The sequence below is a fragment of the Cynocephalus volans genome, chromosome 1, assembly GCF_027409185.1.
Source record: "Cynocephalus volans isolate mCynVol1 chromosome 1, mCynVol1.pri, whole genome shotgun sequence".
Taxonomy (NCBI): domain Eukaryota; kingdom Metazoa; phylum Chordata; class Mammalia; order Dermoptera; family Cynocephalidae; genus Cynocephalus; species Cynocephalus volans.
The window spans coordinates 184,041,781-184,069,203 of record NC_084460.1 but is presented as its reverse complement, the minus strand read 5'-3'; the positions used below and the strand labels follow the sequence as shown (position 1 = coordinate 184,069,203).

The window sequence follows — 27,423 nt, the reverse complement described above, 5'->3', positions numbered from 1 at the left end:
ATCCTAAAAGTAATACACTTTTAGAAACAAATATCAGAATCGAGGAATTTAAAGAAAAAAAGCACTTCTGCACCGCATTATTTATTTAAATGTTACCAAAGTAACAAAATTTGACCTTATTGGAAAAGTCCTTATTTAAAAGATTTACAGGAGATTTTATTTCGACAAACGTAGTATTTTGCCGAACATTGTATTGCTTGCCACCTCCCCCAATACCCCCATATATATCCTGTGTCTACTTCATTCAGGTGCTGCAGGTCCACCCCAGCTCTGAGGCTTGCATTTCCAGCCAACCTCCGCGACCCAGGGCCCGCGAGCCGTGCTTCTCCAGCTCTGGCGCAGCCGACCGCGCGGCGGGAGATGGGGGGCGCGGCTCCGAGTATTCAACGGTCAGCTCCAGAACGCGCGCCCGGGGAATACCCACAAGCCCTCGCTGCCCCGCGGAGCCCGGCTGGCGGTGACCCAGCCGGCCGGTAGGAGCGGAGCGGGATCACCCGGCGCTCCCCGAAACCTTGGCCCAGGGCCCAGGTGGGGGGCGGGCCAGTCGAATCGCCCGCCAATCAGCGCTTTGCAGGCCGGGAGCTCGGCGCCCGCGGCCCTGCGAGAGACCGGAGCCGTTCCCGCAGGAAGGGCAAGGAGCGGCGCCGAGCCGGGGGTGCACAAAGGGGGCGCCGGCTCCTCCGGACCGCACGGAGGAAGTGGGGGAGGGCTAGAGATGCAGCGAGGAAAATTTGGGGAGGGAACGCATTCCCCACTTAGAACCCTCTGAAAGCCAGCTCCAGAGTGCAGACCCTCTTTCGGCACCGCACAGCCTGACGGGAGCCCCAGCCCTCTTGCGCAGGCTGCGCCCGCGAGACGACCACGGCCTCGCGCCCCGCCGCGGGGCACGCCGGGAGGGCCGAGCTCCTTCCTACGCTAAACGCGAGAGAAGGGAGTATTCCCGTTGTAAGACTGTCTTTACGGAAGGGGTGGGGCTAGTATGGTTCCGCCTTTCACGCCCGGCGGGGCGGGGCCAAGCGTGACGGCCCTTTGCCCGCGTTAAGGCCCGCCCCTGCGCCGGAAGGAGGAAGGCATGGGGTGTACGCCCTCTCTGGGCTGGGAGTTGATCCGACAAGAGGTGCTAGGGTCACGTGACGACACTGCCGGCGGAGAGGGGAGGGGGCGGGCTCGGGACGGAGGGGCGGGGCGACTCGTTTTCCTTTCGGGCCACGCGCGGCCGGAAGTGGTGGTCGCTGTGGAGAATTCGGGATGGGGACCTCCCTGGACATCAAGATTAAAAGAGCGAATAAAGTTTATCATGCCGGGGTAAGTGGGGAGGTGGGCGGACCCGCAGGTTCAGTTCTCTTCAGCCCGCCGCGCACGTCTGTTGTCCCCGGGCGGGGTAGGGGCGCGCCGCTAGGTGCGTCCTTGCCAAGTGCGTCCCCGCCAACTGCATCCCCGCCAGGTGCGTCCCGCGCGCGGCCGGCTGCCCTACGAGCGGCTCCCGGAGGAGGCAGCCGCCGTGTCTGCGGGCTGTGTGACGCCCCGGCGCCGGGGCTGCACGGTCCGGCTCGGCGTTGGGCCCCAAAGCTTGAACTGTGACAGTGAGCACTGAGGGCGGAGGAGCTGATGACCAAACGCCCCTTTCCTTCTCTCCTAAAGTGACCACAAAGGTCTAATGAACGAAGGGCAAAATTGACCTTGAAAGCAGAAATATGCACATCTGGTAGCCACATACTTTAGGCGGTTTTCACTTCTAACAACATACAGAAGTTACTCATTTTTCTGAATGACAATACAGAAGGAATGGCATATTAAAATGCAGGTCTAAAGTAAAATCTTAACTGTGCCACTAAACTTTATGCCATTGGCCAGTCATTTAATTTCCTCGGGCCTCAATTTTCTTATTTGCAGAATGAGGGTGTTGTAAGTTTCTGTAACTCGGGGAATCTTAACCCTTATTCTGCATCAGAATCAATCACTCCGGAGAATTAAAAAATATGATTGTCCAGATCTCACCTCCAGAGATACTGGTGATTCTAATGTGCAGCTAGGGTTGAAATCACAGCTTTCTCAAACACTCGCTGGAATAAAACTGATAGCTGTGGTTGGTTACATGAGCAAAGCGATCTCAAAAGGGATGGAATACCAGGCAAGATCCTGAATGAAGGCAAAACTTTTGGGTAAAAGACAATTGGGAAACCTGATATTGACACATGCTCAAATGGTCAGGTCCCACCCACCCCCACCCCCAGATTATTAATTACAGAGGGAAAAAGCTACCATTATAATGGAGGAATCTGGTAGTCGCCACCCTAACAAGACCAACAATGAACAGCACCTTATATCACCACTAATGAGAGTGATGTCGTTGTGTACCACCTGGCATGTCGCACTGAGGACACAACTCACATAGGTAGTACTCGTGCCAAAAATGTTTAATCTAAATTGATTCATGCCAAGGGCCGAGCCCGTGGCGCACTCGGGAGAGTGTGGCGCTGGGAGCGCGGCGACGCTCCTGCCGAGGGTTCGGATCCTGTATGGGAATGGCCAGTGCACTCACTGGCTGAGTGCCAGTCGCAAAAAAGACCAAACAAACAAACAAAATAAATAAATAAAAAATAAATTGATTCATGCGGAAGCAATCAGGCATATCCAAATTGAAGGACATTCTGTGAAACAGTTGGCCTGGATTCTTCAAAAATGTCAATGTCATAAAAAGAGGCAGGAGAAATTTTCTAGATTAAAAGAGACTAAATGGACATGAGAACCAAATACAATGCATAATTTTTGATAAAAAAGATTTGACTTTGGACTGTACATGAAATAATAGTTTTGTATTGGTGTTGAATTTCCCAAGTGTGATATTTGTATTTTGTTTATGTGGGAGAATATTCCATATGCTGAAGTGCTTAGGAACAAAGTGTCACAGTAACTAAATCTCAGATGGTCCAGCCATAAACTGTACTAAAATTGTACTTATGTTTATGTTCGTACTGGTGTGTATAGGAGAAAGAATGTGGCAAAATATGAACAATTGCTGAATCTAGTTGAAAACTATATGGGTCTATTTGTATTCTTTTACTTAAATAACAGCTTTATAGAGATATATGTAAATAGCATAAAATTTACCCTTTTAAACTGTACAATTCAGTGGTTGTTTATTTACAGAGCTGTGCATCTATCACTACTATGTAATTTTAGAACATTTTCATCATCCAAAAAGAAACTGTACACATTAGCAGTCACTCCTCATTCTGCCTCCCTCCTAACCCCTGGCAATCACAAATCTATTCTGGATTTGCCTGTTCTGGACATTTCATATAAATGGAATCATACGATATGTGGTCTTTTGTGACTGACTTCTTTCACCTAGCATAATGCTTTCAGTGTTCATGTATGTTGCAGCATGTGTCAGTTCCTCATTCCTTTTTATGGCTGAATAATTTTCCATTGTATGGATAGACCACATTTTGTTTATCTGTTCATCTGTTAATGAACATTTGGGTTATTTCCACCTTTTGGCTATTATGAATAATGCTATTATGAACATCTAGTACAAGTTTTTATGTGAACATATGTTTTTGTTTCTCTTGAGTATATACATAGGAGTGGATTTTGCTGGATAATTTTATGTTTAACTTTTTGAACAACTGTCAAACTGTTTTTCAAAGTATCTATACCACTTCACAATCCACCAGCAGTGTATGTGGGTTCCAGCTTCTCCACTACTTCATATTCTCAAAACTTTTCTGGATCTTGGAAATTTTTCAGAGTAAGAAGCGGGGGCAGTGACAATAACTATATACATTTAGTTTTAGTACTTATTATTTCATTTAAAAATTAGCACGTTCTATTCAGCGATAATACTCCAGCCAAGATGTTTTCTGAGGTTTTAAATATGACACAAGTAATGAGAAGTACATTTAGGAGAGATGCAAGAAATGGAATTGTAAAGTCCACCCAGCTGAAGCCTTGCACAGCCAGGCCCACTCCCCATGAGTGGCAGAGTTGAAGGCGGTGTCTGCTCTGCCTATCTAGAGCACATCTCTTGGTGCTCGTAATGGGAAAGAATCTGCAGTGGTTTGCTCAAGGCATTGTTGCTCAATCTTCAGTCATTTTTTATGCTTAAATGCATTTTAAAAGGAGACTTTATAAGATGATTATAAAAGAAAAACCAGTATAACTTTTACTAAATAGATGGTTGCTATATTATTTTAAAAGGCAAAAAAGCGAAGCAAAGAAAAGATAATAAACCAGTAAATCTAATCAACTGACAAAAATCTGTACCTGGACGTGTGTGCCCTTGACTCATGTGCTAGACTCCATGATCTGTGATTCAGGATAGGTGGAGGAGGTGGCCAGCACTGTCATGACTGCTTCCTGAGCTCCAGGTGGCAGGACCCTTGCTGGCTGGTTGCCTGATGAGGTCTCAGTGTCTGAGGATAGTACATATTTCAAGTGTAGTTTGCCCTATGGTCGGGGGGTGGGGGTGGCCTCTCTCACCTTCCCCACTCTCAGCTGGCTGCAGGTGGAGCTAATGGCTTACAGATTTTTTCATTTTCTCTGTATATCTCAGGAGCTTGGTAAAAAGATTTGACTTATCCATGGTCCTGCCAGAGCACAGTGCTAGTAATTGTCATGGTTTGCCTAAGGTGGCTGCCACCTACTTTTGCCTGATCCTAAGCAATAACATCTCAGGCCTGAGGTCATAAATGATTGTCATTCAAGTGAAACATGTTTGTCCATGTAGCCACATAAAGCAGTGTTGTATTCCAGCAGAGGTACTTGGGAAATACTGATGCGTGGTTTTGACAGCAAGGCAGCATCACTCTCATTTTTCTAAAGAGGAAACTGAGGCCTAGACAGGTTGAAGAATTTGATCACCCAAGTAGTGCGAAAGCCTGGATTCCATGTAAGATCGGCCAGATTTTAAAGCCAATGAATAGTCTATTGAAATGCCTCCCTAAGAATGGCCATTTTATGCAGAATGGAGGAATTTGTAACATAGAAATGGTTGTTATTCATTTCCTGGGAGTGCTATAAATGATATCATGATATGTCAGTAAAAAGACTGGTAGAACTTCTAGTCTGAATGTATGCTGATTCTGTTACTGTGCTTCTCAGTACTTAGTTGTTGTAGAAGCATTTGAAAATGGCTTTAAGTCTGTGTATACTAGAGAACCTAAGTTACACTTGGTTTTAAGATTAACATTTAGGGTTTTTTCCAAGAAAGAAATGCTCATTGACAGACTGATTCTTTTTTTAAAAAAAACCTAGTTGAAGCATTTAAACATATAAACATTACGCAAGCTGTGTTAAAAATGTAAAAGCCTACTGGTGGAGGTAAAGGGAAAGTCAAGTCCTCCTTCCTCTTTCTGACCCCTTTTCCTGTCCCTGGAGGTATCCACTGATGGTTTGTATACTATTCCAGACACACGTTGCACACACACGTGCAGCTTATTCGTTTTGCTTGATAGAGTGTCTCTGTCTTGGATACCTGTCCGTATCACCACTTTTCCATCTATCCAATTTTTTTTTAGATTGTCATTTAATCAGTCAAATTCATTCAACCAGTGTCTATTGATCTCATGAGGGTTACAGGTCAGTAGAGATAGGTAAGTATGTAAAACTAGAGATGATAAAGTGCTTGACTAGGAGCATCTATGGCATAGAGCACAAAGTAGGATATAGTCATTTCATGGGGGGGGGAAGCCAGGGGCCCTTTGAGGGTTTCACTGAGGTGGCAATGCTTGAATCTAGTTTTGCAAGCTAAGCATTAGACCAGGGTCCTCCCCACCCGCCACGTGCTGTTGTTTCAGTCGGGAGGAACAGACAATGTGAGCAAAGTGAGCAGGGACTTACAGACATTTGGGAAACAGTCTGAATCCAGTGGAAGGTTTCTCTTACTCTGTTCCCCATGCTTTTACAATCACTCACCCTCATCTAATTAGGCAGCAATAGCATTTTTAAAATTTGACTTGGCATTATCATCTTCCAAAATATTTCTATTTTCTTTGGGTTTATTCTGTTCTTTTTTTAAAATTTATTTTATAATTTGGCTGTATAGCTTACTAAATTGTAGTATCCTTTTTAAAAATAGAGATATTTCACACTAAGTACTACTTTAATTGCATCCCACAAGTTTTTGGTTTTTAATAGGCCAGTGAATTATTACACAAAGCAATCAGCCTTGTGACCCCACCCAGGTCCTGCTGGAAATGGGCAGGGAACCAGGAGAGAGAGATGGAGTGAGTTAGGAGGAAATATCACCCTGCCTAGATCCTGGCAGAAGATATTGCTCCAAAAGATCCTGATGAGGCGTCATGGTTAGTAACTTCATGCTCTGTGGCAGTGTGGGAAGACACCAGCTCCATTGTCATGTCCCATAATTGTGTTTCCCGAGATTTGATTTGTAGTATTTTTATTATTATACAGTTTAAATATCTTATAATTTCCATTTTTTATATGAGTTATTTAAAACTGTGTGCTTTAGTTTCTGTTATAGCAACAATTCTTTCACTCATAGGCTTACAATAATTTCTAATTTTAATATTTAAATTTTAGGAAATTCCTTCCTAGCAGAATTACGAAAAGAGTAACTTTAACAGTAAAGTGAGATTATGATGGAGTAAAGGAATGTTAGGTCTACTGGTCAGAAAAAGACAGAGTAATATGGGAATGTTTTCTGTAATTCAGCAGTAACCAGCAATAAAAATATTGAGTTTATAAAATAAACTCATATGGTATGTACCTCTGTCATTGCAGTGATTATCTTCTGTTGTAATGACTTTATTCTGTAAGTCCACCCAATTAAAATTTTTTATTTTATTTATACTTGTATTTCTAGGCTTGGCAGTACTTGCCACTTGGTAGGTGCTCAAAAATTGTTTATTAAATGAGTTGAAGCCTTAAAACATTTAAACAAAATTCATGAGACTAACAGTGTTATTGATGCATTAATCAGACAGGGTAAACAATGGTCTCGTTGGCAATATTATGGGTTTTGTTTTGTAATAATAAATAGTGTTCCAGATGTCAGTTCTATACAGATGTTGGTAAGATTTATTCTTATTTTGACATAGCCTCAGAGCTATACATTGAACTCCCCAATTACTTGTTTGCTTTAGCATAGCCATTCCTAAGAGAATGATTTAAATAAATATGCAAGTAGAGATTTCAGGATTCCTATAAATGTGGTTTTCTCTCTCATTCAGGAATAGAAAATAATAGAAAATTGCCCCAAAGTTGGTTCCTAGGGTCTTCATCTCAGTTGGCGTGGCTCAGCATGAGCACAGGCCCTTCCTCAGAGCTTGAAGCTTTGGTGTCATGCCACCATCTCCTGAGAGTCCTTCACATTGAGTCAAAAAACTTCTGTTTCCCAGGCCCCATCTGCAGAATGACAATCAGGAATGTGATAAAAATTCCCTAGTTCCATCTATCTGGCAAAAGTTTAAATTTCCCTTGGGAACACTTACCTAACATCATTTTATAATAGTGTGTACTGCTGTGGCCCTTCCTGGCTCACAGAGCACTTCGACCCTCACAAGTACTGCGTGGAGGTGGCATTCCCCCATTTTCTGGTTGAGAAGAATGAGGCTGAGAGAATTCAGCGACATGCTGAGGGCACTGATGAGAGCAAATGTCTGACCTCGCTTCTTCATTCCCATGTTCAGGAAGGACTCTGTGCCTTCTCTGGGGCCTAATTCTCACCTGTAGGATGGAGATGGTACCTATGCAAAGGTTGTGTTTTGAGGATTAAATGAGATGTTTTAAGACACTTATCAGATTCTGGCCCATAGTAGAGGCTCAAATGATGGGTGGTGGTATGCTGTGCTCTCCCCGTGCTCCACAAAGTCTCTTCACCCTCACAACTGCTCTTTGTGTGCAACGGTGTTGATCACATTGTTAGTGCACCCCACAGACTGCCTAATAAGTGCCTGTCAGACGCTTGACAGATTGCCAGATACCTGCCCACTGTCAACGTGGAGGAAGGAGGGTCAGCGACCAAAGAGAAAAGACAGAGATTATGGCATTTGGTAGCCTGAAAGTTGAGTGTGTTTTGGTATTGCTGTATACTTCTTTGCTTGGTGCAGTGAATTTGTTCTTGATCAAAGAGTTTGATTCAAATGCCTTATAAATTACTTTTTGACTTCAGTGCACCCTGGGAGCTTATTGGTTGGAAGAACCCAGTGGTAAATCTTTCTGTAATGTAAATATAATTCATTTGTTTTTATAAATACAGAATATTTTGCATTCTTAAATCCTTGCGTATGTACTCATGAAAATGACACTGTTAGAAATTATGGTTGTGAAAAAAAAAAAGAGAGATTTACCCCCCAGTGTAGCCAGATTATACTGACAAGGGATTTATGCACCCCAGGCTGATTCTGTTACCACAAGAACCTCTGTATTTGTGTTTTGTCTTATTTGGCTTGCATGTAATTTCTTGTTTAAAAAAATAATAATGAGAGGAGGAGAAACCCTATACCATAGCAGCTCATTATTATGGAGAAAAATTACAAAGCTAAAAGGTTAATTAAAAAAAATCCTAACTATTCTACTTTATCCTACTGAATTCTTAGTAAAGGAATGACCAATTATTGTGACTGCTGTTGCAAGGACCTAGGGGATCTTTGAGCTAGGAAGGATCTCAAGGTAATTTGGGAAGGTAGGAACCTTTTAGGAAACACAGTCATCTAAACTTTAATTGGGTCTCTTTTCTTGCTAATAACCTAATACGCCTGCAAAAGCTTGTCTTCTAAACCTTAACCTAAACCTTACATAATGCATGAGAGGTATTTTTAGAATTACGTGAGCCTGTTTGAAGATTGGGATGCAGTTAGATCGTCCTTGTGGTTCTCCGTTGGGTGTTTGTTGCAGTAGATCTTGCACTGGCCTGAGTATTCGTAAGGCCTGCTGGACCACTGTGGTCATGTCAGTTTCTAAGACTGTGCAGCAACCGGACAAGCCTCAGCATGTCACGCACACCCCTGACTCCCGCAGGCTGCTCTGATCTGCGCTCAGGCTGAGACCTCATTCAGCCAGGGTGGTTGGTTTTTCCTCTGCCTTCTCCTAATGCCAAATTATCAGTCCAGATCTGCTGCCATTGCATCATCCTGGATTCTGCCATGTGTCTCCAGCCATGCCCTCTCTGTGGTGCAAAAACTGCAGTCTGCACCTTCCCCCAATTCCTGCTGCAGTTGTCCCCCAGTGCTGAATGCCCAGCTTTGCTGCTCACAGGCAGGCTTGGGGGAGATGGCACCTCTCTTTTCCTCCTGTTCTCCCCCTCGTTGGCCTCTTCCCCACTTCATGCCCCACCTGAGTCAGCGGAGCCAGCTGGTCTGTCTGTCCTCGGCTTCCAATCCAGCTACCGCTGACTTTGCTTACAGAAGGTCCCAGCTCTCAGCCTGCCCCAGGAAGCTCCTCGGTGCTGTTGCATTTACTCCCTTGTCCTCCTGCCCTTTGAAGCACATGCCCTCTTGCTCCCCTCTGTGTGTTCCTTCTGCTGGGCTGTCGCTCGCTCGGTGTGGCACACCTGCCCCCTTTGCTCCAGTCCTCTCTTCTGCATTTACTCGGCAGCTAACCTCTTAGCAAGGCAAGTTCCTGAAAAGTTGGAAGGCAAAGCCATTTTTGCATTTGCTTTCCATTTTCATTTCAGCTATACTTGAGGAGTCTATAACTCCCTAGCTCTGAGTATCTCTTCAACACATTACATTTTTTATCTGTAGTTATACATAAATGCAGTTCTTTTACTAGACATATCTGCACCTCCCAGCCACACCCCCAGTTGCTTTTCAAGCCTTCAGCTTCTGTTCAGAGAACAGACTGACTTGTTAACCATCCTGTTTCCCCTCCCAAGTGAGCACAGAGGGCCAAACTGTTTCAGAAGAGCCTTCTTAACAATCGACAACTGACAGTAGTAATGCCAACAAGAAAAATGCAGCTCCCAAAACTCAGAAGTAAGCTTTGCTCTATTTGGATGTCTAGAGTTTAGGGAGAGGTCATTTAGCGCATTGACTTGCTCCAGGCCCGGCTCTCAATTCCTGTGTGTGGAGCAGACCCAGTGTGCTGGGCACCATTGCTCCCAGCCATGGGGTCCAGGGTTCATTTGTTGGTCATGGCAGGACTTTGCGGAGCCTTCATGGTGCTGAAGGATGCTGTAACCTCTCACGGGCAAGTGTGCAGTGCTTGCTAGACCTAGTTGACTTCAGATCATTTTTTCTTTTTTCCGGAGCATTTTCTAGATCACCTATTTCCAGACCATGTTTTGGGGAACTGTACTTCCTCTCTTTTCATATTTGCATTTTTTAAATTATAAAAATGGTAAAACTTAAGCATTACCACGAATAAAAGAAAAAAGTTAAAGCTTTTTCCTTAGCACATCCCACTTCACAGAGTATTTCCTTTCAGACATTTCCATACAAACACAAACGTGTAAAGATGTAATTCTTGTAAATACTTTTATGAAATGAAGAATTCTTTTTCGTTTCAATTATCGTCATCTAGTTTACCAGCTCACAAGATTTTCTGGACACGTTTATATGGTGAGCAACTCTTAAAAACACTGCCTTTGTCTTTTATTGTCTGTACTGAAGAGACAGTTTACTCTTTCACTTGTAGGCAGAAAAAAATTCAAGCTCAAAAGAAATGGTGCCTTTCTCAATGTGATAGAAAATGTATTTTTACCTTTCGTCTTGTAAATTACAAATGAGTGTTTTCTTTTAAATAGCTCAAAACATGCATTATGTTTGTTTAGGATAAAGATTTTTTTAAAAAAATCGAAGCAATGGAAAATGTTTTATTAAATGAAGAATTCTGTAGAATTCTAATATGTCAATTTTTATAAATACAATGTGTATTAAAATAGTTGGTTTTATAAACATAAAAGCAGAGTTGTTCTATTTGACATGAAAACGTACATTTGCTCCTGCCCTTCCTGACTCTTCCTCAAATTCCAAAGTGGCTGCTGAAGTGTCTGTACAGGCCTAGGGTGAACCAGTGGTTCAGTTTGAAAAGTACTGGTTATAGGATCTGATGACCAGCCAGAGCCAACAAAGTTGAAGTTTTTTCAAACCAACCCATTTTATTGATCTTATGCCAAAATTTATAGGTTATTAACTTTCAGATAAAATGCAGTACATGGAATGAAGTTTAAAACTTTTTGCTTTTATTTACTGGAGGATCTAAACCAAAAAACGTGTAGACCTACCAGTTTACTTGCTGTCCGTGGCTGGTCCTTCTGTCAGTTTCCTCCTTAATAAACTGTTCACCTGGGGTTCTTGTTCCAGCAGGCTCAGCAGAAGCTGGTGGGCTCTGGCAGCCTTCACTGTCGTCCTTACTTGAGTTTAAACTTGCCCTGGAAAGGGCAATATGAGATTACAGCCTTCTGACTCTTGACAAAAACCTGAGCTTGATCAAGCTGTCCTGACCCTGGATACTCATGTCAGTGAGAACTTGCCTCTGAGTCACTCTGTGAGGGTTACATCTGCTGTCCTTTGATGTATTGGGCAAGTATCTGGCAACTTACAGTGCTGGCTCATATGCTTTCTAGTGATGGTTCCATTAGTCCTCACCGCCCTTCCCCTCATGATCATATTCTCTTTAAGCTTATGGTTTTACTGTTACATACTAGGCATGATGTCAGCCAAAAATTGGTCCTTCCTTTGTTTTATCAGAAAGGATTATTTACGACAATTACTCTGAAACCCAAATCATCATCTTTGGGAAAGGAACAGAAGTCCTGTCAATGCAAAGTAAGTGGTAGATGGGCATTATAATCAAGAAAAAAATAAACATTTTTTAATTAAAAAAAAGAGATACAGTTGTGTTTGGCCATATGTTTTAGATCTTGCAAAAAAGTCTTAATCTAGTTTTGTAAATTAAAAAATATATTTTCACTTGCTGAGAAAATTCAGCTGATACAAAAGAGTGTCAATGAAAAGTAACAGTCTTCTCTCCCTTCTCCTCTCTCATAAACACTCCCCAGAGTTAACCACAGTACATTCCTCACCTCTTGGGGTAGGTGCTTACAGTGGCCTTGGCGACTTGACCCGGGGCGCCCACTCTGGATTAACCTGAAGCAGAGAGCCCACTCCTGTGCTGCCTACTTAACACACACTCTGCCCTGCAGTGCTCTTGCCGAGCTCCGGCTTTGTGACAAAGCCCTTTAGCATTGGCCTCATTTGCTGCTGGACTCATCTCTCGTCCTCTGTTCCTGAAGTTTGCCTGCATCCTGCTTGGATTTGGATGGTATTATTTATCATTCGTACACAATTTTACTGACTGGGATTTTAATTTGATGGCTGTTTGGGTCGTTGATTATGTAAGTGTGGGCTGGCTATGCAAAGCATTTTCTTTGGCCAACTCCCTATGTTCCTCAGTCATTACTTTGGCATATAATTATGCCAACTCCCAGATTCCTTTGTAATTGGAGCCCTCCTAAACATTTGGTTTATAGTCTGGAGTCTTTACGTGCACCATGCCAAAAGTTCCAAACCACTGTCAACTTCTAAACTTTCTACAAGTTTTAATGTTATTGAAATCTGAAATCAATACATCTCTATGAATACATAATTTTTTTGCTAATAGGTAGTTAGAACCCCTGAAACTGCATAGCACACCTGGATTAGAATTTAATACTCTTCTGCTAAAGACCCCATATTTACTTGCTTTTATTTTTACTTTTTGTGGTTAGTATTAGCAATCTTATTCTCCCCTTTTCTTCTAAACTTTTACTCAGTAGCTCAAGTTTCTTTTCCAGGCTTTCAAGAAAGTTTCAGAACTAGAAATTTCAGATTTCACCGTCAGAGAATAGCCTTGCTTTTTGTCAGCCCATTTTACTTAGTATTTACAGCTATATTCCTACTACACCATACTTAGGAGAAACTGGCTATGTTTTACCATATTAGTGTACTGCATCAGAATGCGTTACTAGAATGTGAGCCCTCCGAGAGTGTGGGCTGTGTCTCTTTTGTTCGCTGCTGTGCCCGATTGCCTAGAACCATGTCTGATACATGGTAGGCATGCCCAAAAGGTTTGTTGAATGAATAATGGTATTATTTCTACTATATTAGCAGTAAGTGTACATAAGCCATGTAAATTGATACCTCAATATTTTGTTACAGTTCCATTGCTAGTGAACTGACTGATTTTTATAGATTTTTACTTAAATATGACGCTATTTAGAATATGACCTGGTTTTTCAGAAAGTAGTATAACTGTATTTTCTTCTATACTTGATAATTTCCATGTTTTTTTAAAAACTGAGGTATAATTGCATACAACAGATCACCCTTTTCAGTGTAGAGTTCTTTGAGACAGTAACCGCCATCACAATCAAGATATGGAGCAGTTCAGTCACTCCCCAAATTCCCTTGTGCTTCTTTGCAGTCAGCTTCTCCCTCACTGTCAGCCCTGTTTTCAGTCTCTTTTTCCAAAAAGTCATGTTAATGGCATAAATACGATTGTACACTGTGGAGCCCTCTGAGTGTAGCTTCATCATTGACGTGATGCACTTGAGGTTCACCAAATTGCATGTGTCAGTAGTTCCTTCCTTTTTATGCTTATTCTGCCCTTGTATGGATGGACCACAGTTTGTACATCCATTTACTGTAGAGGGATGTGGGGGTGATTTTCAGTAAAGCTGCTAGAAACACTTGTGTACAGGTTTTTTGTATGAACATAAGCTTTTGTTTTCCTTGGGTAAAATTTAGGAATGAGATTGCTGGGTAGCATGATCACAGTTTTAATGATAGATTGGAGATGACACATTCTCTTCAATATTCTCCTGGCTGGAGCTTCACTAAATAACACATAATATTGGCCATTACTCACTATATGAGGAAATACCTGGTGGTGGTTTATTCTGTTTTTCAAACAAGATGGAAAACAGTTGTTACACAGAATAGTGGAGATGGGGATACCTAACAAATGGAAATCTCTTTAATGCTTCTGATCTTTGTTTTCCAAACAAAATGAGTCTCTAAGTGCTACTAAGAAAGAGTAGAGTTTCAGCAAGCAATTAATTGTCTAACTCATGTTTTCCCACCCAGCCCAATAACTTAACCTTGTGGTTTGTTTTCATGTTAGTTAGTACTTACTGCATTTGATTTCCCATTGATAAATAAAAGGGCAGGCTCACTCTTGGTGCATAAAATCTCCAGACCAAATGTGGTACGAGAACCCTAGGTGATTCTAAGAGTATTACTGAAACGTTAGGAGGTAAGGACCAGTGTCCACAGAGGACACTGGGGAACACTATGAGCTGTCATGGTTCGTCGTGCTGCTGGGACCATCAGCAAGGAAAGATAGTGGAGAGAGAATGGCTGGGGCATTTAACTAAGAGGCTTTTACTTCTCTAGCAGTGTGTTCAAGTCTAAAATAAGAAATAATCTACAGAAATGTGACTTTTTAGCAATCTTCAGATCTTTTCCTGAGGAAAAATCAAAATTTAGGGGCTTAGAACTTTGTACATTTAGGTCTAGAGACCACCCATTCTGGGATTTTATTTTATTTAAAAATGGATTTATTATCTTAATAGATAATCAGTTCACATGGTTCAACATTCGTGCGTTTCAGGATAGATACCACCTATCTCCCTCCCACCCCCATCCATCAAGTCCTCTCCTCTGGGGCAACCAAAGCTCTCAATTTCTTGTGATTCCTTCCCAGGATGTTTTATACATAGACAAGTAAATATTTACAGATATTCTTTTTCTCCCCCTTTTTCACAAATGGTGCAATATACAGTCTTAAAAAAAAGAACATATGGGAGTGCAAGGGGATAAACTAGACAAGCTGATTCATATGCAATAATACATAAATTCTGAAAAGAAGAGAAATGAGGGAAACTAGCCCTTCCCCACTTATGTACCAACATGAGTGATCTCTAAGATATTGCTAAAGAAAATCCACCATTTTGTTGTTGTTGGAGTTTAGGCTGTTTATAATCTTTTGTTATTACAAACAATGTTGCAGTGAATAACTATGTTAATAAGTCATTTCACATCTGCAGATGTATCTGCTGGGCCCATGTGTTTTAAAGTGTTTTGGATATTGCAAATGGGCCTGATGAGGTTGTAACGTTTTAGTCTCTCGGCAGCAATGTATGAAAGTGCCTGTGCCCTCCCAGCAACATAGTGTGGTCACATTTTTGGATCTTTGTTTTAATTAATATTTCTCATATTTTTGTTGAGGTTGAGCACATTTTCATGGGTTTAAGAGCAATTTGCATTTCCTTTTCTGCATACTCTTTGTAAATACACTTGCCCATTTTTTCATTTGTCTACTGGGTTATATTTTTATTGATTTTTTTTTAAGAGTTCTTAAAATATTAGGGAAATTAGCCCTATGCCTATTATATTGTTATACATAATTCCCCTAGTTTATCATTTTTATGGTGATATTGCTTGTAATTGTTGTTGTCAAACTCTTTAGCCATATATGTAGTCATATTTATTCAGAGTTCTGAGTCATTCTTAGAAAGCCCTTCCCTACTTTGATATGATAAAAATCATTCTCCATGGTTTCATCTGAAACTTTTATTATTTCAGTTTTACATTGAAGTATTCGATGCATTTAAAACTTTTTGTGTATAAAGGTTTGAAGTATGGATCTATCTTAATTTTTTTCCAGTTTTCCAATATCATTTATTGAATATTCCATCTTTTCTCTGTGAATTTAAAATGCTGTTGTAGAGCTAGGGTTGGGTCTGGAGCTCACAGACCCCTCGAGCCCATTCACAAACCCTTCACACGCAGGTCTACGAGCTAGGTAACTGGCAAAAAGGCCCTTGGAGCCTTGGTTGAAGTAGGAATAGTCTTTATTCATACACACGTATCTAAGAGCTAGGCAGTACAGAGAGACTCAGAAACTCAACTGCTACCGGCAAAGTCCAAAGAAAAACGAGCAGCTGCTAGCAGAGTAAACGTGTTCTATTTTTAGACGTGAGCTCTACTGGCCATCACTGCTTCACAAACTGAGGAACACCAAATAGCAACAAACTAAAAAGATACATGGGTGCACATGCGCACTAACTCCACCCATACACAACTTGTTTACAAGAAATGTGCTGGACGACCCCCAATTGGACCTGAGGAGGGGTGGGCCAGGGGGTCCTGACTAAACTATTCTATTTTCCCCACAGCTGTCTTTACTATTACATATAAAATTCCCACAGTATCTGAGTCTATTTCACGACTTTCCATTCTGTTCCATTATGTGCCCTGTGCCACACTTTGTAAATTATTGTAACATTAAAATATATCAAGGGCTAGTATTCTTCATTTCTCTGTTTTTCAGAATTTATGTATTATTGCACATGAACTTTAGAATCAGCTTGTCTAATCTTTCCTCCAACCAACACCTCCCCCCCAAAAAGAAAAAACAATTCTGATGCTGTTTTCTTTAGGATTAGGTTGCCTTTATAGACTTACTTCTGGGAAAGTAGACATGTTAAGGATATTAAATCTTTCCTATTCGGAAACATGGTATGGTTTTCCAATTGTTCAGGTTTCCTTTTGTGACCTTCAGGCATGTTTTAAGTTTTTGTCACATGTTTTAAGTTTTAAATATTTCCTGTCAAATTGATTTATAATATTTTAACTTTTTTGTTGCTTTTGAAAATAGGTCTTTTCTTGCACTGTATCTTCTCACTGATTGTTGGGTTGTATATGATGCCTGTAGGTTTCTGTTATTTTAATTTTGTTACCCAGCTATCTTCTTTCCTGAAGTTCTCTTCATGTTGATAGTAGTTTTTCAGTGGATTCTCTAGGGTTCTTTCAGGTATACGTTTATATCATCTGCAAATAATGATCATTTTACCTCCTCCTTTTGTATTTCATATTTATGTTTTTTTTTAGTTTTGTTGCATTAACTAGTACGTGCAGTACATTAATAGTGGTGATAGTGGGCATCACTGTTTTATCCCTGACTTAAATGGATTGTATCTTGTTTTCCCCTTAAGTTTGATGCTGGCTTTTGGGTAAGGTAGATACATTTTGTCATTTTAAGGAAGTGTCTTTCTATTCTCATTTTACTAAGAATTGTATCAAGAATGAATATTAAATTTTATCAAGTGCCTTTTTTGCATCTATGGATATGACTATATGATTTTTCTCTTGAGAACTATTAATGTAGTGAATTGTATTGACAGTTTTCTTCAACACTGAACTCTACTTAACATTCCTAGACTAAATCCCACTTGGTTTTGGTGTAATATTCCTTTAAGTTGCTACTGGATGGTATTTGCTAATATTTTATTTAGAACTTTACATTGGTATTTGTAAGTGAGAATAGTCTAGTTATCTCTCTCTCTCTCTGTATATGTGTATATAGATTTTTCTTGCTTTGCTGTCTTTGTTATGTTTGCTTTATTGATTGATTGATTGATTGATTGAAGTTCTTTGCTTTGAAATAGTTTTATATTGGAAATTTCTGTTCTTTACACATTTGGGCATGATCTCTTATGAAACTATCTGGGCCTGGTGTTTTGGGGGAGCTTATTTGTAACTTAGTCTGTTTTTCTATGGTGATTGATTTGCTTAGATTTCATGTCTCCTTTGGAGTTATTTTGGATAAATTATATTTTCCTAGAAAAATAACTCACCTTGTCAGCTTTTAAAATTTGCCTACGTACTATTGAACAATGTGTTCTCTTACTATGCTTTTCATTACCTCTACTTGTATGTCTCTGGTATTTCCCTCATTTCTTATTTTGGATACTTTGTTGGCTTTTCTCTTTTTTCTTTATTAGATTAGTTAGTTAATGATTTGCTTTGCTTCCCCCACCCTCCCCAAAAGAAAAATCTGTTGGACTTATTTAGGGGCCAGTTTGGCTAATTTTTGTGAATATACCATGGACATTGAAGAGTATGTTTTGTGTTTTCAGGACATAGAGTTCTACATATGCCAATTAGTTATTCTTTACTGATATGTAACTTAGGTCTTCTATATCCTTGCTTCTTTTTGTCTACTTTATTGGTCATGATCTGAGAAGAGTGAATTAGTGTCTCTTATAACTGATGTGTTTTACTCAATTTCTCCTTGTATCCCTGTAGTTTTTGTTTTCTGCGTGTTGATGCTATGTTACTTGATCCACAGGTAACAACACCTCATGTCTTTACTGTGAGTTGCACCCTTTAGACTTGTACAGTACCCCTTCTTATTTAATACTTCATTCTCTGAACTCAGCTTTGTCTGATATTAAGATCATAGCCCATGATTTATTTATTTGTGTTTGTTTTCTATACCTCTGCTTATCTTTTCTTCTTCATCCTCCCAAATTCACTCTTCACCCCTGCCATCGTAGGTGTCTGTCTGTCATTCAACATAAAATTGGGTTTGCTTTGTAATATAATATGAATGTCTGTTTTTAAGTAGACATTAATTTAGCCGTTAATTAATTTGACATATGTTTGGCATTAATTCTGTCATTGCTGCTTTGTTGGTGGAGTATTTTTTTAAGTAGCCTGTAAGACATCTTTCTATACTCTGTTTTCTTTGCTTTAGATTGTTTGTATGATTTTCTAGTGATTTGGACTTTTTTTTTCTAATTGTTACCCTTACAACTTTCTATTTCACCCTAAATCTTCTATGTTTTAGACATTATTTACTAATTTCCTACTATGAACAATGATAAATTTGTATGTTTCTTCTTCTTTCCTTCTTTATTCTCTTCTACCACTTAATCGTATTTACAAATATTATCTTTATTGATGTTTACTTCTGTTAAGTTTATTTGTACTTTATTATTTGACTTATTAACTGTAAATTAGCATTGTCCAATAGAACTTTCTGTGCTGATTTGAATGGTACTATTTATCCGCAGTGTCCACTATGATAGCCACTAGCCATGCTGTGGCTATTAAGTACCAGAAATAGGAGGACCTGACTTTTAAATATTAATTAATATAAATTTCAGTTTAAATAGCCACATGTGGCTCATGGCTACCGTATTGAAAAAGTATGGTTTTGATGATATATTTCTATCAGGGCAGGTCTCACTAAAATGTTGTCCTCTGAGCCAGTGACTCGATGGAGGCTCTGGAGTGAGCCACATAGGTATGTGAGGAAGGGCCTCCAGGTGGCAGGGAGAGCGCGTGCACATGCCTGGGGCTGGAGCATGCAAGTGCCTTAGAGGAATGGCTGTGGGGAGCAGAGTGACTGACACGAGGTCAGACATGTAAGGGGGAAGGACTGAGTAAGGTGTGGAGCTGCTAGAGTTCTGGTGAGTAGAGGAGTGACAGGATCTTTCTTTTCTGTATTCATCATCTTACTCTTGGATTTCTCTCCTCTCCCCTCTCTCCCTGCCTTATTTTTTAACCGGTTATATGTCAAATGCTCCTCTGCTGGTCTCCTTGCAGGAGATGAACTTATTCCTAGACCAAGCTGGCTGGGAGTTTCCTAACAGCCTGAGGTTTTGCGTATGTGATCCTTTAACCTTTACTTCCTTTTGACCCATCACAGTGCAGAGGGGCTCGCTGCCTCCTCTACCACCGAGACCCACCGCTCCCAGCATGGGCATATCCTAGGGGTCCTCGTCGGGAGCTGCCTTAGCTGCTCCCAGGTGTGCCCGCACTTTCCAGAAGCATATTTGCTAGCTCTTCCTGAGCTGCACAGCCTTGGGGTCGTGTGTTGGCTTTTTACAGTCCCCCTGCTTCATCTTCACTTCTAGCAGCCCTTCCACCTATTTCATGGTATTAACTGCCTCCAGGCTTCGCTGAAAATGGAGTTCGTGGTTTTGTTTCTTGTTCGTTTGGGTGATTTCCAGGAAGCTAAAAGGGCAATGCTGACTTGACACCACCATCCTCAAACCCAGAGCCCCAATTATGGTTTTGGTATTTTATTTCAGAGAACAATAAAGATAGGGCCGGCCCTGTGGCTCACTTGGGAGAGTCTGGTGCTGGTAGCGCCGAGGCTGTGGGTTCGGATCCTATATAGGGATGGCTGGTGCGCTCACTGGCTGAGCGTGGTGCAGACAACACCGAGCCAGGGGTTACAATCCCCTTACCAGTCAAAAAAGAAAAAAGTTGTATAGTTGGGTAGTGGCTTTTTACATTTAGAGAAGACAGAAGGTATGGTCTCTTTCAGCACCCTTTGGAGGAACTTGGTAGTGGTTTGTACTGAGAAAGGCAGCAGAGAGATCAAGGGCAACCAGCAGCCTTTGTCATGTGTGGTTCCCAGGCTGATCTGTCCGTGTGGGTTGAAGATGGGCTGTTTCAGGCCTTCCCTAGGTTAGCTCCCCCCAGTTGGAGGCATGAGCTTCCTGGCAGCAGGCTCTGTGGGAATGCGGTTCCCCTGGACGCATCACCTCCAAGAGAGTCTGGTTCTTCCTGATGCTGGTGGATCGGGGGCGTCTGTGCTGCTGCTTTGGCAAAGAGTACAAGTCCCTGCAAGGGGGCGAGATCCAGACCCTGTCACCTGTGTGTCATCCACACACGTACAATGTGGGGCCTGCATCGCTCCCGCATCCGTGTTTCCGATGATATGACCTTTCTCAGGTCAAGGGCCTCATAATGCAACAGAGCCATGGCTCTTCTCCCTAAACAGTAGCATGCGTACACATGATTCCTGTATCTCGTTTCCATGTTCGTAGCCATCCTGAAGTCCCTGAGGGGCCCCTCTTTGGAGCCATGCCTTTGATGAAGGCCCCTGCTTACGTTGGGTGACCTGTTGGTCCTGTCCAGAGCCGAAAATCTCATGTTCTTCTCGTTGAGAGTCTGCACAAAAGTCTGAGGGGGATGTTCTTGAGGAAGTCTGGGGTTTTCCTTATTTCAGTTGTTCGAGTTCTTTCTGTTCTCCTTTGCCAGGATTAATCAAGAATTGGCTGTTTTGTTTTCTCAGTGCTGTTTTTCTTTTTTGATTTTATTTTGTTGTCAACAATTCTCTCCCATCAGTCAGGCCAGGTTCTGAAGGTTGTTTCAGAAACATGTTTTGTGTGTAGTGTGGATTCTCCTTTTGCTCTGGTTGATGCTATTTAATCTCCTCAATTTCCTCTTTCACTCAAACCCTATGAGAAATGGAGACTATCGAGTTCTATGGCAACAGGAAGAAACTGCTATCAGATAAAGAATGTAGTTAATGTCCATATTCTATTAGTCAGTAATTATCTTCAGATAAATGAATAGATGATCAGTTGTGAAGTCTTCCTCAAATGATTTATGAACCCAGGGGCATCAAGGTTCAAATATCTGCCAGAGTGAGCCAACCACTGGGGGACAGAGGACAGTCTTCAGTGAAAGTTGTGTGCCGCCCTCGCGCCTGGGACGGATAGCCCGCAGTCTCTCCCTCAGCAAGGATTTCTAGGCAGAAAGGACACCAGACTAACAGTTAGCTGTGTTAAATTACTCATGCATTTGTAGATGTGTAGTCATTTTAGTCAGCCCAGTTGAGAAAGAACCTAAAGAAAAAGGTTTTATTTTCTGGTATTCTTTCTGAAGAGGTCACTACACATGCCCATGTGTCCTATCTCTGTGAAACTGCCATTTGCCCCAGGCCCATCTCTTTGCCCTTTGAAAGCAGACATTAGTAGGGATTCTTCCAGCCTGGAATGACAGCGATGGGGCGAGGAATGTCCCCATCAGTGTGTGTCCAGCCTGCTGTGTCATTACCAGGGGCTGGGCCCTCTCCATCCTGGCATCCAGGTGTCTCAATGAATGTCTGAATCTCTGCACAAATTGATTGTGAAGGAGACTTACTTTTGTTAATAAACAGGGTGAATGAAAGAGATGTGCTAATTTGACTGTGGCTGTCTTTTCTCTCCCAGGAAATGCTCTCCGGTGTGGTGGTCATATCTAGTAAGGACTCAGTCCAGCACCAGGGAGTATCTTTGACAATGGAAGGCACTGTAAACCTCCAGCTCAGTACCAAAAGTGTGGGTGTGTTTGAAGCTTTCTATAATTCTGTTAAGGTAAGAAAGCATAGATCGCACATTTTTAGTTCAGTGTTCAGATATTTATGGTCACCGTTACCTGCTGTCTGTCCGCATTGTTATCTGTTGTTATCTTGCAAGGGATGGTGATAGTCATACTTTCAATACTTAATAATCAACCTGGAAAAAATGCAGATATTTTGTTTCTTACTGTATTATTGAGAGTCTGTTATTGAGAGTCTGCTTGTATTTATTTGATTAGTAGGACTAGGAGAACATAAATAGAATGATTTCAGCCATTAAAAAGATCAAAGCTCTTCTGAGAAGTTGTACCTGTGGCTTATGGCACTTGCCTTCCTAAATCAAAACTGTTATTTTATTAGCTGTGTGTGTTGATGCTGTTGGATTTGATATTAAGGTAAGATGCAGACAGAGCAAGTAGCCCTTGTTTTCTATTTGTGATTTGGGGTAGAGTTCTGTGTTCCAGAATGTAAACCCTTTTCCTATACGTATAGTTTCCTTTTCGTGAAGGACATATTAACTCTTTAACTGAGGGAGAATGAATTAAAAGGGAAAAAGCGTGCATTAACAGTGTTCAGATTTAGTGGCTTCTCATGTTTTTCTACAGTTTATTTTATTTTAATCCATTAGTACTTAGAGATTCACTTTGTAAGTCATGGAGTTTCTAAGAGTGATGCCAAACCAAAGCTTTGAAAGCATTGATATCTTCCATTTAGGCAGGTTCCACGTGTTAGTTCTGCCTTCCTCCTGGGGGCCCAGCTGCTGAGGTCCGGCTGCGGACAGGGCTGGAGAAGAGGACTGCTTCCCCCGCTGCTACAGCGGTGGGGCTTTGAGGCAGCTGGAGGAGTGCCGGGAGCAGGGGCTGGGTAGGCAGGAGCCTGGGTCCCCACGCCAGCCTCCTAGCCCGGCAGCTTCACTGTACTGTGTGTGCTTCTCCATTCCAAAGACGGAGTGGTTAGGACCACGAAATGAGATGTTTGGGGAGGAGAGGGATGTATTGGTTCAGTTCCTCCTGTGTATCAAGCACCCAACTGTCTAATGTTGTAAACAAACCATTATCATGCCAGAGATTTAAAAAATGGAACTGACTCACTCTTCTTCTATGGACCCAGCCCTGTGCTGCCCCAGACACCAGGATGGTAGCATCCAAGGGCTCCACGTGTTGTGTTTTTAAGGAGGTTGTTAATAGACACTGTAATTTGAAAAGACACCTACAAATGCATGCTGATGGACTGAGGTGATTTTTGTTACAGCCTATCCAGATTATCAACACCACCATAGAAATGGTGAAGCCGGGGAAATTTCCCAGTGGGAAAACAGAAATTCCTTTTGAATTTCCTCTGCATGTGAAAGGCAACAAGGTTCTGTATGAGACTTATCATGGCGTGTTTGTCAACATTCAGGTGAGAGTTTCCTACTCCTGTGCAGTTGACTTTGTGATTTTTCTTTTGAGAAACAGCTTGGTCTTTCTTTCACTGAAAGTTAATAGATGCACCAAAGAATTATTACTGTATTTATTGCTGAGACCTCTCATGTATATTCTATGTTGATTTCCTATTTTGTCCTGCTAAGTACATTTTATATATGACCATTATTTTTGATAGGAACTCTTAAGGACCCATGCTGTAACTTCTGAAAAATTCCTTTGAAACAGCTCAGCTTCACGGAAAACAAAAAAAAACCTTTGTTTCTTTTGGGATCTTTTCAGGCCACTTTGACATTGTAAGGGGTGCTTTACTTGTTTGGTAATAGATATGCCCTAATCTCTTTCTGGCACCAGCTCTAACTTCTCTATTTTATACTTTATAAATATCTCTTTGTTTAATACCCAAAGGCTACTACTTTAACATAGGCTTGTATTCTTTATTGAACAAACCTTGTAAATGAGGGGAAGTGGATTTATGACTTCCTGTCTACCTCTGCGAGCTACGGATGTCTTTCACAGTTGCTATTGTTGTCTCAGGAGCAGTGTGGAGTCATGACTCAGAGCAAGAGGAAGAGTCTTTCCTTTATTGAGCGGAAAGAAAGATACTTTTGTGATATCGGCCTTAAAGCAGTTCCCTTGCTGGATGAGTCTTAACTATTCAGTCCTACATATGTGCAAGAGGGCTGAAAGTTTGGAATATTTTTGATTCTTTAATTAAGTTTTAACCGATAATTTGGTCTTGGTAGATACCATTCCCTTGCTTAAAATAATAACACCTTTAAAATAAAAATTCTCAAAATACCTGTGAAGTTTCAACCAAAGGTTTGTCTGTATGTGAGTTTTATGACTTGCCTAAGAGATCTGTCAAAAAGAACTGCACATAGTATGATATACTCTATTGCAATAATTATCTTTCTGTAAAGACAAACATCTTTCTAATCCTTTAATATGAGCTCACCTGCTTCAGGCATTTTTTATACACACACACACACACACCCCACACACACATAATACACACACATAACACACACTGCTCACATAGCCATACAATTACCAGTTGCTGGTGCATGGATGTGAGTCTTCTGACCAGCTTTCTAGGGGGCAAATATTTACATGAAAGAAAGTGAATGAAAAATGCCTTTTTAGCAAGATTGAAAATATTCTGAACTTCATTTTGAAAAGTGTGTTTATATTGTCTATCCAGAATCAGCACCGACTTGCTTTACTCACACAGTAGTACTTTAATAATATTTATGTAATAATGTAAGGATGTGTTCATTAGAAACTGAATGGAATAAGATCAAGTTTTCACTGATCATGCTAGCTACTTTCTCCTGTGTTTGTCATCGCTTAATGAAAGTAAAGTAATTTGTTTAAAATCAAAGTGGAAATCTCAGTCTTTTCCAAATGTTGCAGGAGAGACGTATGGATATGCATACAAAACTTGTGCGCGTGTCCCCGCATAGCTGGTGTGTGAACTGGATGCTACTGAAAATGCAGTAGGAGAATTAACGTGGTAAATTCTTCAGTTGAGTGAATAATTGTCCCTCCCCACCTCTTTGTTTTGATCATCAGATTTTACCACTTGAGGTTTAAGCTCAGAATGCTGCAACTTAGAATTCTGTACCTCCCCAAATACCTCACAAATTTCTAAAAATGAAGAGATTTCTTTTTAGCTTAACTTCTGATTTATATGAACTTGTCACCCTTATACTTATTGTCAGTCAACATTTATTAGTATTTTGCCATCTTTGTTCATCTGTATTCATTTTTTCTGAATCGTTTCAAAATTAGTTACAGAATCTTCTTCTTCATCTCAAAATACTTCAGTTGTCCATCTCCAAAAGAATAGTGGGATGGGGAGAGATTGGATAAGGGACTTAAGGAAGAAGTATGATTTGTGATAAGATATATGCTAATAATATTGATTTTGTCAACATATGTCAGTGTTGAACCCCTCAAAATGTATAATTATGATTCAATAAAAAAAACTTTTTTAATTAAAAAAAAGTATAGAAACATTCTACTATATAATCACAGTTAACATTTTCACACCTGTCAACATTAACCAGAAATTCTCAAATATCATCTAATTCCCAATTCTTATTCAAATTTGTTTTGCTTCTTTTGAGAAGCCATTCTTAAAAGAAACTAGGATTATGGTTTTTTGATCTGTTTTCACTCATTCATTCATTTATACAATTACTTGACAGGTCTTTTTCTAGCCTCCTCTTTTTACAGTAGAGCAAGTGCCACCCAGAGAGGACAGTGACCTTCCAGAGAAGATACGACTTCCTGTGGTCACAGAGGCCAACCTCAGCATAGGGGGCCCAGGCTGTCAGCTCTTCTTGGGACCCATTATTGCTTGGTACACTTACCCTGAAGGTTAATGTAGGTCCATTACTTTGGATAGAAAGTGTTGTTGTTGAGCCCTGAAGTCATCTTTCTCAAATTATGTAGATGTAAAGAAAATTCTAATTTATACAGGTAATTTGACTTATGTTGTAGTCATATAATGTAAAAATGGTAAAAATCATAAGACAAAATAAAGGATTTAAAATGTAGTCAGTATTAACATTCTAACTTGCAGGTCCTCGATTTGCTTGTTATTTCATAGACAGAGGGCCTGGTGGTTTTTGCTCTTATTTTTCTCAGTCATTTGAATTCATTTGAAATGAATCGAGAATGTGTCAGTCTTTCCTAGTTGTCTTTTGTGCAATAACTTTTTTAAAAAATTATTTAAATCACAGGCAAGTTTTATTATTATTGCTTTACTCTTGTGGTCGTGCTAGCAAGATTTTATATTGTAGCACAAAATATAGCAGAACCAACATGTCTGCTGAAATTACATATTGAGAATTGATTTATAGAGATCCTAGTCATCCTTTTTCATAGTTAAAAATGCCTTTTATAAGAGTTTGCTTTAAATCTATTGACAGGCATCTGTCTGTATTCCTGTTGATACCCTGTTTATTGACAGTCGAAAAAGACCGAATCTTGCACCTCCTTTCTGTGCCCTGCTCAAGTCTTGACAGCCTGACCCCTCTGACCTCCTGTAGCTCATGCCACCTGGATCACTCCTGAGTACCTCAGGGAGGAAAAGATTCAGGGCTTTGCAGCAGAGAGAGCTGGGCTTAAATTACAGCTCTGCCACAGTGTTACATGAGGATCCAGAGCATGGGTTTTGGCAACAGGCTGGTATAAATTCACATCTCACTTCTGTGACCTGGGGCAGCCTCCCTGACTTATTTCCTAGGGGATTAATGAGGGAAATTTCATGAAGTAGTGGGCACAATGTGTGGCACACACAGTGTGCTAAGTGAATATTTGCTGAATAACTAAATACATGAGTTAATGGTGACTATTCTTATGTTAGCCTAACAATTCTTGTATTAGTTTTGTTAGAATTAACTGAGATAGTGCTGCAAAAGAATTTAACACCATTCCTAACATAGCATCAGTGTTTTCCTTTCTCTACTTTTCTCCCCTCCCGCACTTGTCACAGGCTGCCTTATATTACTAATTATTGCTGTCACACTTAACAAATAGTTAATGGCCAGAAGCTGATGCCTGTAATTCACACCCTTTCATTCACAAGTTACAGGAATCTAATTCAAATTGACTTAGCCAAAAAAAAGGATACTGGATCATTCACCTAGCAATTCAAGAACAGCGAGGCCAGGTTGGATACCAGGGCTCCAGTCGGGTCTCAGCTCGGCTTGCTTCTGCACAGCCTTCGCTCTCAGGCAGGCTCTTCCCTTGCCGTGGCAAGACTGATGGGATGCCAGCAAGCACCTGCAGGCTAACAATCTACTGGATTGGTAAGCCCAACAGAAAGAGAATTCCTCCCCATAATCCCTGAAGCAATTCTGGCTCATTGCTCAGTTCTATAGGCAGGTGGGAGATGGGGCAGAGATCAGCCTGCCCAAGCCAAGACTGAAAATGAGGAAGGAGAAGTTCCCATTGGGAAAAAAATCAGAGAGACTAGGCAAGCCAGAATAAAATACTGCCCATGCTAGACAGCATACTGGGATATACAGGAGAAAGACAATTTACATAAATGTATACATGCATATACGTGCATGTGTGCATGCACACACATATATATAGTACCAGGCCTCACTGA

General features: G+C 41.0%; 1 protein-coding gene across 3 annotated transcripts in view; it reads left to right on the top strand.

The window, feature by feature from the left end:
* The first annotated feature begins 1,189 nt into the window (after positions 1-1,189).
* Positions 1,190-27,423, top strand: part of VPS26C (VPS26 endosomal protein sorting factor C) — an 81,446-nt gene continuing 55,212 nt past the window's right edge. For all 3 annotated transcript variants that reach the window (XM_063089097.1, XM_063089115.1, XM_063089107.1), the window contains exons 1-3: positions 1,190-1,305; positions 21,746-21,889; positions 23,125-23,274. In XM_063089097.1, the coding sequence (XP_062945167.1) occupies positions 1,249-1,305; positions 21,746-21,889; positions 23,125-23,274 (351 nt within the window). In that variant the 5' untranslated portion in view covers positions 1,190-1,248. The remainder of the gene's footprint in view (positions 1,306-21,745; positions 21,890-23,124; positions 23,275-27,423) is intronic.